Source organism: Callospermophilus lateralis, chromosome 1 (assembly GCF_048772815.1).
Source record: "Callospermophilus lateralis isolate mCalLat2 chromosome 1, mCalLat2.hap1, whole genome shotgun sequence".
Lineage (NCBI taxonomy): Eukaryota > Metazoa > Chordata > Mammalia > Rodentia > Sciuridae > Callospermophilus > Callospermophilus lateralis.
This window is the reverse complement of record NC_135305.1, coordinates 138,322,583-138,343,493: the sequence shown is the minus strand read 5'-3', so window position 1 is coordinate 138,343,493 and position 20,911 is coordinate 138,322,583. Positions and strand designations below refer to the sequence as shown.

Here is a 20,911-nt window from a genome sequence, read left to right as displayed (position 1 = left end):
GGATTACAGGAATGTAATCCACCATGTAATCCCACCATGCCTAGCTCCTTTCCAATTTTGATGCTTTTACTTTCATGCTTAACTACTATTTCTAGAACTCCCAATACTATGTTAACCAGATTATAATGAAAGGGAGCACCCTTGTCTCAATCCAGATCTTAGCAGAAAAAATTTCAATCTTGACATTATTGACATTAACTGTAGGTTTTCATATATGGCCTATATTACATTTAGGTAGCTTATTTCTATTTCGGTGTGTCTTGTTCTTATCATAAAATACTGAATTTTGCCATTAAATGCTTTTCCTGAATCAATTGAAATTATGTTTCTTTCCCCTACTACATTTTGTATCAATGATGTATTACATTGATTGACTTAGTTTGCTGAACCATTCTTGCATTCTATGGATGAATCCAACTTGGTAGTGGTGTATAATCCCTTTGATAGGCTACTGAATTTGGTTTGCTAGTATTTTATTGGGGGTTTTGCATCAATATTAATAAGGATACTGGTCTGTAATTTTTAGTAGTATTTATGTTTGGCTTTAGTATCAGGGTAACACTGGACTCATGCAATGATTTCTCTCCTCTTGAAGTTTTTGAAAGAATCTAAGAATACTGTTCATTCTTCAAAAGTTCGGAAGAATTCCCAGAGAAGTCATCTGGCTTAGGACTTTCATTTTTGGTACTGAGGGAAAAACCTAAGATTTAATCATGGCAAGGTCTTCCAGTGAGCAACACTCTCAGACCCCAGGGCTTTTCTGTTGGGAGATTTTTGATTACAGGGTCAATATCCTTACTAATTACAGTCTCATTCAGATTTTGTTTTTTCATGATTCAATCTTTTTTTTTAAAATATTTATTTTCTAGTTGTAGTTAGACACAATACCTTTATTTTATTTATTTTTATATGGTGCTGAGGAGCGAACCCAGGGCCTTGCACATGCTAGGTGAACACGACTGCTGAGCCACAATCCCAGCCCTTCATGATTGAATCTTGACTGGTGGTGTTTCTAGGAATTACACCACTTCATTTAGGTTATCTATTTTGTTACCACACAATTCTTCATAGCATTTTCTTTTATTCCTTTTTATTTCTACAAAATTGGTGGTAATGATCCAACTTTCATTACTGATTCTAATTGAGTCTTCTCTTTATTCCTTAGTCAATCTAACTTAAAAAGTTTGTTCACTTTGTTGATCTTTTCAAAGAACTCTTGATTTTCATTATTTTTATGTTTTCCATTTCACTGATCTCTTTTAATCTTTATTATTTTCTTCATTCTACCAGCTTTGAGTTTAGTATGTTCTTTTTTAAATTGTTTAAGGTATAAAGTTAGCTTATTTAAGATCTTTTTCAAAATGTAAGCATTTAGAACTATATATTTCCTTCTTCACATTGCTTTTGCTACATCTCACAAGATTCAATGATTTTTTTCATTTGTCAAAAGATATTTTCTAACTTAATTCTTATGATTTCTTCTTGATCCCATGATTAAGAGTATGTTGTTTGACTTCTGTGTATCTATATGCTTTCCAGTTTCCCTTCCACTGTTCATTTCTAGTTTCATTCCAATGTAATCAGAAAAAGACACTGCAATATTTTAGATCTTTTAAATTTCCTGAGACTTTTATTCTGTGGCCTAACACATGACCTATTCTGGAGGGTGTTCCACATGCACTTTAGAAAATAATGTGTATTTGGGATAAACTCCTTGGCTCTCTTCACCTTTCTTCATTCTTTTTCCTATTTGTTCTATTGACTCAATAATTTCAAATGTCTTCTTTTCAAGTTTCACTAGTCCTTTTTCTGCAGATTGAAGTCTCCTGCTGAACCTCTCTTCTGAATCTTTCAATTCAGTTATTACATTCTTCAGGTAGGTCCCAGAGTTGTTTGGTTCCTTTGATAATTTCCCTTTTGATATGGTAATTTTCCTTTAGTTCTTTGTCCACATTTTCTTTCTTTTTCTTTTTTTTAAAATTCCTCTTACTGTGCAAAGTATTGAATCCAGGGTTTCACACATGCTGGGTAAGTGTTCTACCACTGAGCTATATATAACCCTAGGCCTTTCTCTAGCTTTTCAAGCGTATTTAATTTTTTTTTTTGGGGGGGGTGGGGGGATAGAGTCTCACAATGTTGCCCAGATTGGTCTTAAAACTCACAATCCTCCTGCCTCAGTCTCTTGAACAGCTGGGATTATAAGCATAAGACACTGTCCCTAGCTAAGATGTGGTTTCAAAGTCTTTATTGTTTTATTGTCTAAAAATTTTCTTCAGGTTTATTCCCTTTATTTTCTTACTTTAAATGGCCGTGTTTTCCTCCTTCTCTATTACTCTGTTCTGACCTTTTAATTTTTATAGTTGTTGTTAAAAATAAGGCATTTTTAATTGTTACTGTTATTGAAAAATCAGACATCTCCCCCAGTCTTTGCAGATTTAGTTTTGTGCTGGAAAAGACCATGAGTTATTAGCAGGACTTGGTCTGAGCCTTAGGACCAACTAAAGGCAATGATTTTAAGTTCTTCTTAGGCTTTTTTTTTTTTTTTCCTGTGCATACATCTTGCCTGTGAGTGAGTTTTTCTTGATTCCCAAATATGCAAGTCTACTTCTGTTTCCCAGAGTGTTACCTTCAGTGCTCCCTAGGATCTTAAGACACTCTACTGTATTCCTCACCCTTAAGCACCTGGTTCCAGGCATCTGCAGGTCTACAGGCCCCACTGCAGCTTTCACAAGCATTGTCTGCTGCTTTCCACAGTTCTTTCAGACTTAAATTACTACATCATCTGAGCTCCAAGTCAGGCCAAACAGAGATCAATCCCTCAGGCAGTTCCCAGAAATTAGAATGTTGCAGTAAGATTGAAAATTTGGCCATTGTTTCCCTCAGACCAAGTTATGCCACATGAAGGGGGTTGGGGAGAGGGAAGTAAATATTCCACAAAATCAGCTATTTTATATGTGGCTTTTTCTTTTCTTTAAATATATATATATTTTAGTTGTAGATGAACATATTACCTTAATATTTTTATTTATTTACTTTTATGTGGTGCGGAGGATCGAATCCAGTGCCTTTACATGTGCTAGGCAAGCGCTCTACTGCTGAGCCACTATCCCAGCCCGAATGTGGCTTTTTCTAGTTGGTGTAGACCTTTGACTATTTGCCCAGAGTTTCTATAAAGTTATTTCCCCCAATCTCTAGTTGTTTTCTAATATTTTTGCGGTGAAATGGGGGTTTAGAAGCTTCCTAGACAATCTTGCTGATGATAGAATATATATTTAAACTTTTCTTTTACTCCCCAGATTAATAAAGTAACTGCTAATATTGAGAGATTATTGTGTGCTCTTCTTCCCTAAGCACTTGATATGAAACATTTGTTATTTAATTCTCACAACTCTTAAATGTAGGTACTACTCTTTTCCCCATTTTACAGAGGCTACTTGTCCACAGCCAGTTAGTGGTAATAGGTAGGGTTGTCAACCCTAGGGCCTGCTTCTAAGCCCTCACATTTAACCATGGTTTTAAATACTGCTACTTCAGGTTACTCTGTAACTCTTGACCCTTCTGGTCTAGGATGCTGTGTCCAGAGTCTGCTGAACATCCGTGGTAGATTTTTCTTCCACAGAGTCTGGAAAGAACTCACTGTTTTCTAAGTTTATGAGGAAAGAGGGTATGGTGGTACACACTTGTAATCCCAACTACTCAGGAGGCTGAAGCAGGAGACTCACAAGTTATAGGCCAGTCTAGGTGAGCCCCTGTCTCAAAATACAATAACAAGGGCAGGCAATGTACTTCAGAGGTAGAACAGTTGCCTACCAGTGTGAGGCCCTGTATTCAGCTAATACTACAGGGGGGTGGGGGAGGGGGGGGCTGCAGTCTAGCCAGCCACAAACTCTGTGAGCACTAGCTTATTAGGTCCTGGTACTGGTTCAGGTAAGCCTCATGGTAGGAATCATAGCTTTTGGGTTGGAAACATATGTTATTGTATTTCTCCTTCTATCGTAATTCTTCTTTTATAAAATGCCAGTGTCTCCAGGAAAGGCTCCTCCAATTAGTTACCTGGGACACAGACCAAGCTGATAGCATCTGAACCAAAGCAGAAGATAGGGCTGAGTGTCCTACCTGTCACCACAGAAAGTATCTCTCAATTCCTGCACAACTCCCCCTTTGAGATACGTGGTGTCTCCTATTTTGCAGACTTTAAGTCCATGTGCTATGTGCTATTTAATGTATGCCACATTTTGACAAAAAATAGATTAATTTTAGTTCCATGACCCAATATATTCAAATACTATCATTCCAATATCTCATCACTATAAAGTGGCATTCACAAGATCTTTGCTATTTGGCCTTAGGTTATATCTGCAGCATATCTTCATTAGAAACAGCCACATTTCAGGTGCTTAGCAGCCATGTGAGACTCATGACTACCACTGGATAGCACAGGTCTCAAAAATAAGCCTCATATCTCCTGGTAGGAAGAGTCACCCAGTATATAGAGTGGTAAGGAGTATAGAATAATCAGAGAGAATTCTGATTGCATCCCTGCCAGATGCCCATCACCTCAGCATTCAGGAGCCTTTCAGGGTACTAGCAAGCAAACTGGTTCATTTCCTACTGTTTTTTCTCCTTAGCAGCCCCATGCTGCACTTGCTCTGCTCTGCTACATCAGTTATCACTCTCCTTCTGTTGGTTTTTCTGTTAAAACTAAAAAATAAATATTAAAAAATTCTCTCTCTCTTTAAAAAAAATAAATAAAATAAAGTATAGTTGTGAACCATCTCCCCACATCCTTACTTAGGAATGCAAATATCATCTGTAGTGTTGAACTTACATGCTTGCTTCTCTCAGTCTCAGCTCTGTTTCCCCAAAAGGAAGAAGAAGGAGCCAGAATTCTATATATTATTGTATACTTTATTTTTTAATTTTTGTATAATTTATTTTTTTATTTTAGTTTACTTTGTAAACTAAAGTAAATATAGGATGATCCATTTTGCTTATCTTCATTGTAGTTTTTGGCTACTTGCGTTTGTCACCTATATTCTATATTTTCAAGATTCATCCATCACTGATGTATAATATTCTATCATGTGAGCACAGTCCTTTGGAATTCTACTCTCCCTAGGGTTTGACGCAAGGGAACGATTGGATGGGCTTCCAACACAGGGCTGGTCCCAGAGGCTCAGGCCACCACCATTCAAACTCTCCTTCAGAGAGGCAAACACCTCTACCAGAGATATCTATGATCCAATGAAGGAAGACAGGCTCAAGGGATAATGGGGGGGGGGTCCCCTCTAAACTACATTCAATATAGCCCCAAAAGACTTATCTCCCCTCCCTCACTTCCTTCCTTCCCAGGCTGATCCCAAACTCCTGGGATCACGCGAACTCCTGCCTCAGCCTCCCAAGTAAGTAATTGGAATTATAGATATGCATGATCACACCCAGTTCTGCTTCTTATTTTGGAATCCCCTCAAAGAACTGTGCCAACCTCACTTGTTACCTTCTATTAGATGCCCTCCCTGTTGCACCTTTAGGAATTATAGTCCATCTTTCATGTCCTAGGCCAGATCCCACTGAGGAAAAGGTTTCCTGGACTCAGGAGCTCATTGTCTGGAAGAAGAGATCAAGATGGGCTCCAGGAATGGTGAGAATTAACAACGGCTCTAGATGTTGTGAGAGGAGGACAGATCAGGTGCTGATGGATATAGATACATAGCCAGATATGTTGTCTCACCATGGTAGCATCTGAGCCAAGCCTTAAAGGATAGCAGGATTTACCCAAGAATAAACAGTACAAGGTTCCAGGAAAAGAGAAGGAAATATAAGAAGCATGCAGCTAGGAAATTATTAATAGGGTAAGTATAAAAAATACTTAAGCTGAGCAACAAAAGGAAAAATAGCAATCAATCAGGTTGACAAAGAAAAATTATGACAGATAGTAAAAGAATTTAAATGTTGGGCCAAAGAGTTCAGGCCTGTGATTCTTGAGTTGAGGGAAGACTTTTTTCTTTTCCTGTTAGAGGCTTAATTGGAACCACTCAGGGTCTTGAATTAGTGTGCCTGAAGGTGCATGCATCATACATTCACTCAGGTCCATGTGTGCACAAGATATTACCCCTTTCATACTAACCCAAATTAAGAATCATGGTTTAAGTGAACACTGTTATTCACAGGGTTCCTTATATTCCTCAAGAGTACTGGAACTGAAACCAAGCGGAAAACCAACAATTTAAGACTTTTTTGTGGCCTCTCCAAACATTTTTAGGATATACCTTTAGGAACTCACACATTGACATGAGAAAACCCACAAGGGCCAGGTTACTAGAGAATGTATGGGCAAGAAGAGTAGGTAATGCCAAAGTCAATCTACAATAGTACATTCATGAGAACTCTACCCAAGTCTCAAGAGGTACCTACAGGACAGGTCCATTCTCAGGATTGAGAGTCCAGGACTGGCAACACCTCACTTTGCCTCCTCAAAGCCCCAGCCCTGCCATCTTGCAAGTTCTGAGATCCAGGTAGAATAGTTAATTTTTTTTTAAAGAAAGACACACAGAAAGAAAGACAGAAGTAGAAGTCAGCTCATATCACCTTTCCAGTATGTGAAGACAGCACAATTATAAGGCTACACCTCTCTGCTTCTCATGGAAGGCTCACTCACCTCAGCTACAACAAAAAAGTGAATAGGTTGAGTACACCCTACAGGCATGACACACTCACCTGGACAGTCGGCTTCATCACTCTTATCCTCACAAGCTGCCAATCCGTCACATTGCCAGGGGAGAGGGATGCAATGGATGGCACCACTGCGACAGGCAAACTGCCCAGGGTTGCACCGCAGCTCTGTGGAACCAAACACAAGAGACCATTGAAGAAGAGGCAGAAGGAGCAAAACCTGGAATAGCAAGGCCCTGACATCAATGAGCTCTAGCAGTGTGAGCCAGAAACCAGGCAGCTTCCTACAACCTACCTCCTCAGGAGGGCCTGGATACATGTTCCCAAAGGAGGAGCCAAGAACAATTATGACAACTCTGCAGCAGTGGATAGAGGAATACGCCCCACAAAACAATAAATGTTATTTATTTCTTAAAACATATACTCTGAATTTCATGCTTCCTCTCATTTAGATGTTGAATACTCCACACAAAGGTCCATGTGTTAAATACCTGGTCCTAAGGGTGGTAGAACTGGTAGGCTCTGTAGTCCCTCAAGAGGTGGGGCCTAGTGGGAGGTCCTGAGGTTAATGGAGACCTGCTCTCAAAACCAGGCTATGGAGCCTGGTTTATCCCCCTCCCCCACTTTTCTGGCCTAAAATGTTAGCACTCACTCTGATACATGCTCTTGCCAAAACGTTCCAATTCGCCAGAAGCCCGACTCAGTGAGACTACCCGGTCTTAGATTTTAACCTCCAAATAAGCCAAAATAAACTTCTCTTTACTTCATAAGATATCTCAGGTTGTAGGCTAGGGTTATAGCTTAGTAGCAGAGCATTTGCCTAGAATGTGTGAGGCACAGGGTTTGATTCTCAGCACCACATATAAATAAATAAATAAAAATATTTAAAAAAAAGATGTCTCAGGTATTTCACAATATTGATATGAAGCTAATACAGCTTTGCACTGGACTATAGGAGAGACAGATAAGAGGACATATACCATTCACCTCCTGAGGAATTCTGGGTCAGGATGGCAGACACACAAAGAACAAAGGAAGGGGGCTGGGGTTGTGGTTCAGTGGTAGAGTGCTCACTTAGCACATTCGAGGCCCTAGGTTTGATCCTTAGCACCACATAAAAAAATAAATAAATAAAACAAAAGTATGTGTCCAAATATAATTAAAAATAAATATTTTAAAAATTAAAAAAAAAAAGACCAAAGGAAGGTGGTCACCAATGAAGCATTCAATCTGCATACCAAACATGAAGGAAGGAGAAAACTATTTATAACCGTGGGACTCTGGATTATATCTTACCAATGGGATTTGAATAGGGTTTCTAAGAAAATGGATAGTTTCTGATAAAATAGGAACAGCATTCCAAGAAAAAGCAACACTTTAGGAAATATCAGGGAACAGAAGAGCATAACACAAGTAGAGTATGTATGAGATCCCACTGGAGGAGGTAAGATTAGAAACACATAAAAAGTCAAACTGTAGAGGCTTTAAGAGTATGAGAATTCTAACATATAGGTTGGTTCCACAATTGAGCCACTGTGAACTGTGCTGCTATAAACACTGATGTGGCTGCTTCACTGTCACTGTAGTATGCTATTTTTAAGTCCTTTGGGTATAAACCGAGGAGTGGGATAGCTGGGTCAAATGGTGGTTCCATTCCAAGTTCTCTAAGGAATCTACATACTGCTTTCCAGATTGGTTGCACCACTTTGCAGTCCCACCAGAAATGTGCCTTTTCCCTACATCCCTGCTAACATCTATTATACTTGTATTCTTTTTTGAAAAATATTTATTTTTTATTACAGGTGGACACAATATCTTTTATTTATTCACCTCACTGATTGTTTCTTTAGGTAAGAAGAAGCTTTTCAGTTTGAAAACATCCCATTTATTGATTCTTGATTTTATTTCTTGCACTTTAGGAGTCTTGTTAGGGAAGTAAGGGCCTAATCTGACATGATGAAGATCATGCCCACCTGATTTTTAAATAGTTTTTATTTAGTTATTTTTTAGTGTTTGGGATTAACTCCAGGCCCTGGCACATTCTAATGATGGGCTCTACCAGCAGTGGCACACATCTGTAGTCCCAGCAGCTCTAGAGGCTAAATCAGGAGGATCACGAGTTCAAGGCAGACTCAGCAACGGGCAAGGCACTTAGCAACTCAGTGAGACCTTGTCTCTAAATAAAATACAAAATAGAGCTGGGGATGTGGCTCAGCAATTGAGTGCTCCTGAGTTCAATCCCCAGTACGGGGGAGAAAAAGGTACACTACTATTGGCTCTACCCTTGAGCTATACTCCCAGGTCTTAAGTACAGTTTCCAAATATAATTTTACTGGAAAAATGTATTGTTTGTGGCTATTTTCAAGCTACAACTGTAGAGTTGAGTACCCTGTATGATCAACACAGTTGAGAACATTTACTCTCTAGCCCTTTAAGAAACAGTCTATAGACTGGTGCAGTGGGAGCATGCCTGTAATCCCAGCAATTTGGGAGGCTGAGGCAGAAGGGTCACAAGTTTGAGGTCAGCCTCAGCAAATTAGCAAGGTCCTAATCCTCAAAATAAAACATGAAGGAAGGAGAAAACTACCTCTAACCATAGGGCTCTGGAATATACCTTTAAAAAGATGGGATTTGAATGGGTTTTCCAAGGAAAGAGATGGTTTCTGATACAATAGAAACAACATTCCAGGAAAAAGCAAGGCTTTAGGAAATATCAGGGAGTAGGAGGGCATAACGAGTATAGTATGTGCAGGATGCCAGATGAGGAATCACTGGAGGAGGTTAAGATCAGAAACACAAAATGAAACTTAGCAAGACCCTATCTCAAAATAAATTTTAAAAAGGATGGGGATGTAACTCAGTGGTAAAGTGCCCCTAAATTCAATCCCCAGTAACCCCCAAAATAACCTTTACAAAAAGAAAACTCCAGATCTAAATGACTGAACTAGAAGATTCTACCCAACATTTCAGAAATAACTAAAACCAATTTTATGCAAACTCTCCAGAAATTTAAATATTTAAAAAATTACTGTATAAACATGGGGCTGGCTTTGTGACTCAGTGGTAGAGCACTTGCCTGGCATGTGTGAGGTCTGATTCTCAACACCACATACAAAATAAATACATAAATAGATAGATAGGTAGGTAGGTAGATAGATAAATAAAAAGGTCCATCAACGACTAAAAAAAAAAGTCATAAAAAATAGCATCAAAAAACAAGACTTAGAGATAAATCTAACAGAAGATATACAAGTTCTGTATACTGAAAACTTTAATAAAACATTCTTGAAACTTCTCAGCAGATTCAAATTATTATTCATTCTACCCAAATTGGTCTGTAGAGTCAATGCAACCCCAATAATATTCCAGCGTGCCTTTTTGTAACGTCTCATAAACTGACTCTAAAATTCATATGGAAGTGCAAAGGACTAGAACACTCAAAACAACTTTGAAGACTTATTATAAAGGAACAGTTATCAAAACATTGTGGTATAAGTACCCAACAAAGTGTAGTACAGGCATTAAGTCATCAGATATCACATCAAAGGAACATAAAACAAACCACAGAAACAGACCCACACATATGAAAAACTGATTTATGACAAAGATACAAAGGCAACTCACTAAGAAAGAACAGTGTTATCAACAAATGAAACTGGAACAACTCTGTTCATTTTTTTAAAAGTACCATGATTGGGGCTGGGGTTGTAGCTCAATGGTAGAGCGCTCGCCTAACACACATGAGGCACTGGGTTCGATCCTCAGCACTACACAGAAATGAAATAAAGATTGTGTGTCCACCTACAACTAAAAAATAAATATTAAAAAAAGTACTGTGATCTATTTCTCGTACCACATATAAAACTTAATTCAAAACAGACCATAGACGAAATGTAAAGCCTCAAAAGATCAAACTTATAGAAGAAAACATTGGAAGAAAATCTCTGTAGCCTTGGCAAAGACTTCTTACACATATACATTAAAAGCATGACCTACATAAGTTGGACTTCATCAAAATTTAGCACTTTTGTCCTACAAGAGAATGAAAGCCAGGCACTGTGGTGCATGCCTGGCTACTCTGGAGACTGAGGCAGGAGGACTGTAGATTCCAAGCTAGTCTCAGAAACTTATTAGCAAAACTCAGTCTCAAAACAAATTAAGCAGAGCTAGGGATATAGCCCGGCATCACTGAATTCAAAAGAAAAAGAGAAAAGGAAAGAAAAAAAAGGGGGGGGGGCAGACAAATAGGAGGGAGGGAGGAAAAGAAAAAGAGGGGGGAAGAAAGGAAAAAATAGGTTAGTGGTTGCCAGAGACTGGGGGGTAGGAGATAGGGGGAGCTTATTTGAACGAGGCATAGTTTCTATTCGAAAAGTTTTAGAAATGTGTCATTATAAAGGTTGTGTAACATTCTGAATGTACTTAATGCCACTGAATTGTATGCTAAAAAATGGTTAAAAGGAGGTTGGAGTTGGGCACATATATGCCTAACAGATATACAAGGCCCTGGGTTCAGTCTTCAGTAATGGGGGAAAAGGAAGCTAACATAGTAAATTTTATGTTTTGTGCATTTTACCACATTAAAAAAAAAAAACTAAATAAAAGTGAAAATCTCAAACATGTATCCTAATTAGCTATCAGTGCAATGATGTCATCACATGTCACATAGTCTCTGGAAATGCCACTGTACACTGTGAGAATGGAGAGAAAGGAAAATGATACTTTAGTATTATGAAAATAATGATTATCCTCATGGATTTCCTGAAAGGGCAGGGGTGCCCCAGGATCCTGGGCACACTTGGAGAGGTACTGTTTTATGCTACACAATGTCTGGCAACTGGATGATCTGTGCCCTGTAGAAAGTTAGGAGTCTGCAATATAGATTCTTTCTCCAGAGTCAGTTCTTTGTCAGGAGCCTTGGCCTTGGTTTAAATGATGTAAACTGGCCTGGGATTGTAGCTCAATGAAAGAGCACTGGTTAGATCCTAAGCATCACATAAAAATAAATAAATAAAGGTATTGTGTCCATCTACAACTAAAAAAAATTTTTTTATTATGTAAGCTGAGTTGTCTCAAATTACTATGTGAAATTTAGTATGCTGCCTAATTGTTTGAAATTGAGTTCTCAACCTTTGCCCACAACAAGCAAGAGAAACACAGAATACTAGCAGAAGCACACACATATCCACATCACAAAGGAAATAAAAAATATCTAAAAGGAAATGCAGGAGAAAGTATTAGCTCATCTCCTCCCACTCAAATGCGGCTCCACCAGAATGGACTGAGATGCCTTGGATGCAGCCCCTCCATACCTGCATCAGTGGCCATCAATGCCCTGCAAAAAGTACCCCAGGACCAAGAGGTCCCAGCATCCCTGGCAGGCCTGTTTCCAGCAGACGAGGGCAGCTAAGCCTCCATCACTTAATTATTCTGCCTTGAACAGAGATAGCAGCTGCTTCCTTTACAAAAGGTACTTCTAGGAAAGAGATATTTGTATTTGTCCAGGACCATACTCCAAGTCAGAGAGAGGATCTGAAGCAGGGCTGGCTGGGCCGCTCGTGCAAATGGTCACATGATTCTAGGAGACTGGCTTCTATGAACACAGTTCCACCCAGGACCACAGAACCTAGGCAGACAGTCTCTTCTCAGGACACCTTGAAGAGGGAACAGTGACTACTGTCAATAATGGCAACTAGGGCATCCTGCTAAAGTTTTCTAAACAAAGGGGTCAACCTCTGTCCTGAATTAAGACAGTCAATAAGAGGCTTGAAAGAGATCTCAGATACTGGCAGCATCTGAATCACCAGAGATCCTGGGGCAAACTTATGGCCAAGGGTACAGACTGAACAAGTGTTGCTCAGCAGGAAAGCGTAGGTGCATGGCCTGGAAAGAGCATCTTATTCAGTGGAGCCCAGAGGAACTGTGGTACCAGATGCCTTCACAAGTTGCCCTATAGCTCCAGAAAGGGATGCAGCTGGCAATGGAAGACAACATCAGAACACTGATCAGTGGTAGCCCAGAAAGTGAAATCCAAAGGGCAGAACTTCTTAAGACATAGGGAAAACACCAGGTGCTGTGGCACACAACTGTAATCCCAGTGGCATGGGAGGCTAAGATAGGAGGATCAAGAGTTCAAAGCCAGCCTCAGCAATTTAGCAAGGCCCTTAGCAACTCAGTGAATAAAATATAAAAAGGGGCTGGGGATGTGGCTCAGTGGTTAAGGTCCCTGAGTTCAATCTCTGGTACAAAAAAAAAAAAAAAAAAAAGAAGAAGAAGTAGGGTAAAGCACAACCAGGCATTTAAAAAAGAGCATGGGAAACCATTCTAGAATCATCTGTGATCATATTACAAACTCATCACCTTTCCTAAGGAGTATTATACCATTTGCCCTTTCTTGAGGATCAATGGCCACTTCCAAGCCCCGCCACCTATCTTCTTAGACCCAAGACTCAGCAGCCACAGGCCCCTTAGCTCTTCCCTGAAATCCCTCTGGCTTCTTCTTAGTCACTGCCACTTCTCTTGGGCACCAACAGCCAACCTGTAACCTCCTGGCTCCTGTACCTTCCTGAAGTACAGGGAGATCAGCTCAGAAAGGAGCTCTAGGGACCTACTGCAAAACAACAAGCCTCAGCCCCCAGACAATATGACAACTACCTGGCCTTGCCGCTTTCCATTCCTTCATCTGTAAAGCATGGAAGTAATCATCCTTATTGGGCCCTCCTGACTGGCAGTTCTGTTGCTCAAAGCAGAAAAATCACTCAATCAGCACATGGTTGCTTAAGTTTCATGTATCCTACACTAGGAAGGATTCCAGGAGATCCCTTGAAGAGATAAATGCTCTCAGAAGGTCCCACATGGGCAAAAAGTAGATAGGAGGCAGAAAGCAGGGCCAGGGGGTTTGCACAGATTGGCCTGCTTCTGGATCTCCACAGTGACACCCAGTTAAGTCTGCTGCTACCTGTGGGCCTGGACATCCTCTGCTCTCAGGCCACCAGGTTGCAGTCCCAACACTACCAGCATCTGAACTTCAAGCTGCAATGAGTTCAGAGTTTAGCTGGCCATGGGACTATTACTCAGGAGGACCCAGAGTTCACAACACAGAGGTGTGTGGCTCTTGAAAATCAAAAGATTGGAAGCTTCATTAGCAGAACTGAAAAAAGGCCTGAGGCTGCTCTACTTATCAAAACACCCATTCAATTCAGCCAGCTCACTTCGCAGAAGGGCTATCCACCTGCTCAGTATTCCACAGCCAGAAGCCAGGCCCTGAGCATCAGGATTTGTCTGGATTCTTTTACCCAGCAGAGTGCTCCATGTTCTGACTCCTTCTTAGAGGGCAGGATTCAAATATTTCAGTTCTGACATTTTCTTTTTTTGAGAAAGAAGACAGAGGACTTCACAAGATGTACAAACTCCTTACAAAGCTGGACAAAGCTCAGGGAGACCGGAAGGTGCCACTGCCCAACCACCAACTTGAGACCACAGAGGCAGGGATGTACTGCAATACTGTAAACACACAAACACTCCTGCTGCTATTTTGAAATACATTTACATCTCTGACATAGATCCCCAGGCATAAGGACCACCAAATCCATTTCCAAGTAGGCCCTGGGGCAGACAGAATCTCTGAGTGATGGCTTCACTCTAAGTCATTCCTCCACACAAACTACACAGCTCCTGTTCCTATCATCAGAAACCTGGCAGAGAAGGCCAGCTGTGCTGTGACAGTGAATAGTGGTAAGGCTATCAAGCCTAGGGGAGTGCCAGCCACTTTCTCCTATAGGCCAAGGAGCATAAGGCTGACACTAGAGAATGCCACACCAGAAAAAAAATGACAAGTCTAAAAAGCAATACTTATTTCTCATAAATAACATCTTCCATATCTACAAGATGAAGCTACTACTTCCATCACCTGCTACTACCTATACATAGATATCATCCAACTAGATACTGGCTTATCTATCCTGCCTTTCTCCTTAGGCAAATGTTTGGGGAAGAAGGTTCACTTAAAATAAGTTATTCTGTTTTCTTGAACCCACGCTAAGAAAAAGAATTTGACCAGAGGAGATGAAAGTAAGAGGAGAGGCAGGTTCACCAATCATAACTATTAACTGAATGACACTGTCAGTAAAAGAACAGCAACCTGCAATCAAACTATATTTTATGGAGACAGGCTGGGGGAAGAAAGGGAGTACTCAAGAATACTGCCAGGGTAAGAAGGTGGGGCAGAACTGGAGGAAGGGCTATCTAACATCTGATGTGACATCTACCAGTAGTGTTATCCAACATTCACACCAGTTTGATCACAGCCACAGTATAATATATCATTCTCAAGAGGAGTAACAACCTCAGCAAAGCCAGATTCTTAAATATTCACTTTGCCTGTACCAGGCAGTATATTTAGTGCTTGGAATACATTAGTATCAATCCTTAAGACAAACCCATTCACTCATCAATGAACATTGCCTGTACCTCCTAGGAGCCAGGTACTGTCCTGGACACAAATAAGAATGATGAGAAATACAAGGTGTCTGCCCTCACAGAGCTTGTATCCTATGAGGCTTCTTTAAAAGTACAAACTTCTTTGGTCTAAATCTCAGTAAAGACACATATATCAATACAACAGAATACAGATCCCAGAAATAGACTTCACACAAATATGTTCAATGTATTTTTTTTTTTTTCGTGGTACTGGGGATTGATCCCAGGAGTGTTTTACCACTGAACCACATCCCAGCCCTTTTGAATATTAGACAGGATCTCCCTAAGTTGCTAAGGCTAGCCTCAAACTTGCAATCCTCCTGCCATAGCCTCCAGAGTAAATGGGATTATAGAAATATACCACCACACCCTGCTAGTCAGTCCAGGGGTATTTTTTTTAACTGTTTTTAATTTTTTTTTTAAGTTGTACATGGACACAATATCTTTACATTATTTATTTTTATATGATGTTGAAGATCAAACCCAGTGCCCCACACATGCAAGTCAAGGACACTACCACTGAGCTACAACCCCAGCCCCATCAATGCAGTTTTGATAAAGGTACAAAGACAATGATAACCCTTCAACAGATGATGCTAGAACAACGGGAACACATGCACACATGCACATGCATGCTCTTTCCTGCCCCTCTCTCTATATATAAAGAAACTCAATCAGGGAAATTCAAGTTAAAACCACAAAATACCACCCATTAAGATGGCCACTATCAAAAACCAAACCAGAAAATAGAAAGTGTTGACAAGGATGGGTAAACTAAAACCCTTACACATTGCTGATGGGAATATAAAATAGTACTGTCATTGTGAAAAACAGAAGTTTCTCAAAAATTAAAAATTTGTGCACTCATGTTGATAGCAGTATTATTCACAGCCACCAAAAGGTGGAATAACCTAAGTGTCTGGAGGTGAATGAATGGATGAACAAAATGCAGTATATGCATACATGAAATATAAATCAGCTTCAAAAAAGTAGTTCTGATACATGCCACAATATAGATAAATCTTAAAAGACAATATGCTCAGTGACATAAGCCAGACATAAAAAGACAAAATACTCTTATGATTCCACTTGTATGAAGTATCTAAAGTAGTCAGACTCTCAGAAACAGGAAGTAGAATAGTAGTTGCTGAGGTATGAGGGCAGGGGAAGAAGGCAGTCTTTCAGTAGGCATACACTTTGGGTTTTGCAAGATGAAAAATGTTGTAACGATCTCTTGCACAATAATGTATATATGGATAACACAATTGAACTGCAAATTTACAAATGGTTAAGATAGTATATTTTATGTTATTTTTAAATTTTAAAAATTTGCAACAATTATAACAAAAACAAACAAAAAATAAACCTTACTTCCAAGAATCTAGTACTATTCCTATTTAGAGAAAAGATGAGTCTCTTTTATGTCCTCTCAAGTAGTCTAGTACTATTCTTATTTAGAGAAAAGATGAGGTCTCTTTTTTGTCCCTCTTGGGACCAGTTTCCCAAATAGGGTGACAGAGAATCCACCTAACCCTTAAAAGCACACAGAAAATATAGAGGGATTTTAAAGTCCTAAGGGTAATTTTTGATTTTGAAATGGGAGTCTTGTTATGTTACCCAGGCTGGCCTCTAATGAAATTCACCTTTTATTTTCTTGTTCTTTTTCTCCCTACCTCTAGTGTGGGGGATTTGCACTAGAGCCTCATACATGCTAGGCAAGCACTCTAACACCAAGCTATATCCCCAACCTCATCTAAGGGTAATATTAAAACTGAACAACACAACTCTTTCAGGAACACTGAACTGGAAATCTAAGACATCCTGAAAGGAGACAATCCCAAGGCCCAGATGTAACAGGCAGCTTTGCTCCAGCTCCTCATTCAGGCTAGAATCCCCACTCACAAAAACACTCTATTCAAAGGTGGTACCGCCTAAAAAGCTTTATTTCACACATTAATTTGAAAACCTAAATGAAGAAGAAGACTCAACACAGAGACTCCATCTGAGGGTTATAGTTTAGGGTTAACTAAGTTATCACACACCAAGTGCTTAGCAGAGTGCATGATGCTCAGACAGGGGATGGGGTGGAGGTGATGAAGACAAGGATAGCAACAGCTAAACACCAAGGCTGAGACTGCAGGAACACGCTGGGAGGGAATGTGCTCCACTTCTGGCAAGCTGAGTGTGAGGCTTCTGAAGGGCATCACATGGACGCAGCAGCAGGAAGGGGGCAACTGGGACTGTGGCACTGATAACCAAGTCTAGGGGAAGAAGATAAAGAAAAGCAGGATGGAGAGGTTGAAACTGAAAAGACAAAAGAAACAGAGGGAAAAAGTGCTGAGGATAATGAAGTACCTACTGAAGTTGTACAATGTCAGAGTGTGAGTTCTAGGTTGCCCAGGTTTCAAATACCAGCTCCACCTTATAAGCTCCATCTTAGAAGCTGTGTGACCTTAGGCAAGTCACTTACTCCTCCAAGCTGTCTCTTCATCTGTAAAATAAGATTAATATGAGTACCCACTTCCTATAAAAATGGCATCACAACTCACATTGCAATTAAAAAGTAGAAACATGAAACAGCATTTAGTTAGAATTTTATGTCATTTTTGTATGTTCTACTCATCTTTAGAATTACCTTCTATTTTTGTAATATGTTTGACATATAGTTATATGAAATTTTTCATTTCAAAGTATCTTTTTCTGATATTTTATTGTAAATGTTTCTTAGGAGGTAATATATCGGGCTGTAGTTGTGGCTCAGTGGTAGAGTGCTTGCCTAGCATGCATTGGGCACTGGATTCGATCCTCAGCACCACATAAAAATAAAAAATAAAGAGATTGTGTCTACCTAAAACTAAAAAAATAAATATTTTTTAAAAAAGAGATAATATATCTACATGGCTCAAAATCCACAAGGTCCATACAAAAGGAAGGAGGTAGATTATTAACAATCATCCTCCCAAGCTTCGGGATATGAACACATGCGTTCATGCTTTGATCACAATGACAATGTGATGAGATCATAAGGGGAGGCCACTAACTAGCTTGAACTGGTCATCCAGGACCCAAAGAGTTGTAAAAGCATCGGTGTCCACATAAGATGCTGGTGGAGTCATTGAAGGGCCTTAATCCCTTGAAAAGATGGCCTTCCTCAGGCAGTAGGGGCTCTACTGGCAATACACAATGCTTTCATGATTTTGGAATCATGTACTCAAAACAGCAGTCCCAAGTGTCCTGTTTCTGCTTCTACTTAAAAACTATGAAATGATATCAGCCAAATTAATTATCCTTTGAGCCTCAGCATCCTAATTTTTAAATCAGACCTCCCACCTGCCTCACCCCTATAAATGGTTGTCAAATAAAGGATATGTACAAACTACACCAAACTCCTGAGCCAAACTCAAGCCCGTTTTAGCCACTCCCAACACCAGAACATATACAAAGACTCTTGGAGTCCAAGCCTGTGGCACTAGACAGACATGAAATACAAATGGCAATGGTTGGTTGAATTGAGAGGTTACTAACCAAACCAACAAGCTCATATAATACCACAACTAGAGTCCAAATGACCAAGACATCTTTTTTTTTTTTTTTTAATCTCCAGAGAGAAAATGAAACAACAACAAAACAAACAAAAAAAAAAACACACTGGTTTGTCAAACTCTTGGCAAATCAATACAAAACTAGGCCAATGACGTCTCAGGACTCAGGAAAGAAAAATAATTATTTTTAAAATATTCAATTATTTTATAAAATAGTTTTTAAATAAAAACTTACTGAATAATTTTAAATTGACACCAATGATACCATGTATCCCTCATCCAGTGGCCCCTGCTGTTAACAACTTAATAGCACTACCATACATTGGTCACAACTAAGAAACTAATAGTGGCACATTTCTATTAATTGAATTCCACTTAATGTTCCACTAGTATCCTTTTTCTATTCCAGGATCCAATCCAGTATACCCTATTGCAAGGAGTATTACAAAGTAATTTTTAATACAATCCCATCAGAAGATTTTAAAGTTAACAAAACAATATTAAAAAAAATTAGCATTTAAATTTTATTTGGCCACTTTTTTACTGATACTAAATCATCATTTACTCAATATAATATAAATAATATACATTCACTATAGAATGGAAATAATTTTTAAGCAGGGATGGGTATAGTTCAGTGGCAGAGCACTTGCATAGCATCCATGAGGTTATAGGTTCATTCACCAGCTCCATAAAAAAATTATAAAATTAAGCAAATAGCAATATACACTAGTGAGAGATGGCATATCAAAACTATCAAATCTACTGGGTTGGGGCTGTGGCTCAGTGGTAGAGCGCTTGCCTAGCAAGCGTGAGGCACTGCGTTCAATCCTCAGCATCATATTAAAAAAAAAAAAAAATTTAAAAATGATTTTTAAATTAAAAAATGAGATGTTTCTTTACCTATCAGTGTGATGAAATCAAGCTTGTGATAATGCTGAGATTACTGTATCACCCTCAATATTACTTAATAAGATGAGTTTCAAATCAACATAGCTTTGAACCAAACTATAACAAACACACAGGGCTGGGGATATAGTTTAGTTGGTAGAGTGTTTACCTCACATGCACAAGGCCCTGGGTTCAATACCCAGCACCACAAAAAAACAAAAACAAACACACAGAGATATTAATTAATACAAGTACCTCCTGAACCCAATACTCTTGAGTATATACTAAAAGTACAAAAAGTCAAAAAGAGTTGGAGAAAAAAATCTTAAACTCTTAGTGTACTTTGGAAACTACTGAATGTGCACTGTATGATTACGTAAATGAGTAAATCTATTATGTATTTGGGAGCCAACGTTCTCATTTTGGAAAAGGATGATAAAAATATGGAACAGGAAAAGCAAGCAATAGTGTGATGCTGTACTGGAAATAAAAGAAACAGTATGAATTAACACAGGTATAGAGACAATGCATGCATGTTTACACATGCTCACAGACAGACACTCTTCCTGGACAGACTGAAAGGACTATTAGCAGCAACATTCTCTTAGCACCCAAAACACTAAATAATATCTCCCAAAACAAGGAACCAGGGATCTGTGGAAAAAGGTACAAGGAAGAGCTGGTCAGTGATGCATCTATAAAACCCTGGTGACTGGGGGAGGCTAAGGCAGGAGAATCATAAGTTCAAGACCAGCCTCAGCAACTTAGTAAGATCCTCAGTAACTTGGTAGGGCCCTGTCTCAAAGTAAAAAATAAAAAAGGACTGGGTAGTTGTAGCTCAGAGGTAAAGTGTCCCTGGGTTCAGTTCCCAGTACCACAAAAACAAAACAACAAAAAAAAGGTACAAGGAAGGGAATGGAAATGCATCAAATATAGAAGCTAATGTGAAGGGGGTAATGCTTGCCAAATCAATTATAAGCTTCAAAAGGAATGCTAACAGTAAGAAGTTATGACACGAGAGAAAAAAGGATCATGAGTCCATATTAATTCTAAAAGATGAAAAGGAAAAAAGGGAAAGCTCTATTTTATAGAATACCAATCAAAATAGAATGATAAAGAGAAAATCATGATTTAGCAACCATCATCATGATAAATAATTTAGACAAAAATCATCAATGAATGCTTTAAAACACTGGGCAAAGCTATCTATCTCACCTGACCAAGTAGGCAAAACAGATATTCCTGGAATAGCCTGACAGTAGGTGCCTCCTGAGGGGATGCACTGAGGGTGATTCAATGTCCTGAGCACTATTCCTGCCAAACTGAATATT

General features: G+C 39.2%; 1 protein-coding gene across 3 annotated transcripts in view; it reads right to left on the bottom strand.

Moving 5' to 3' along the window:
* Dgcr2 (DiGeorge syndrome critical region gene 2) overlaps window positions 1–20,911 on the bottom strand; it is a 78,888-nt gene that overhangs the window by 47,954 nt on the left and 10,023 nt on the right. For all 3 annotated transcript variants that reach the window (XM_076860170.1, XM_076860227.1, XM_076860219.1), the window contains exon 2: window positions 6,718–6,840. In XM_076860170.1, the coding sequence (XP_076716285.1) occupies window positions 6,718–6,840 (123 nt within the window). The remainder of the gene's footprint in view (window positions 1–6,717; window positions 6,841–20,911) is intronic.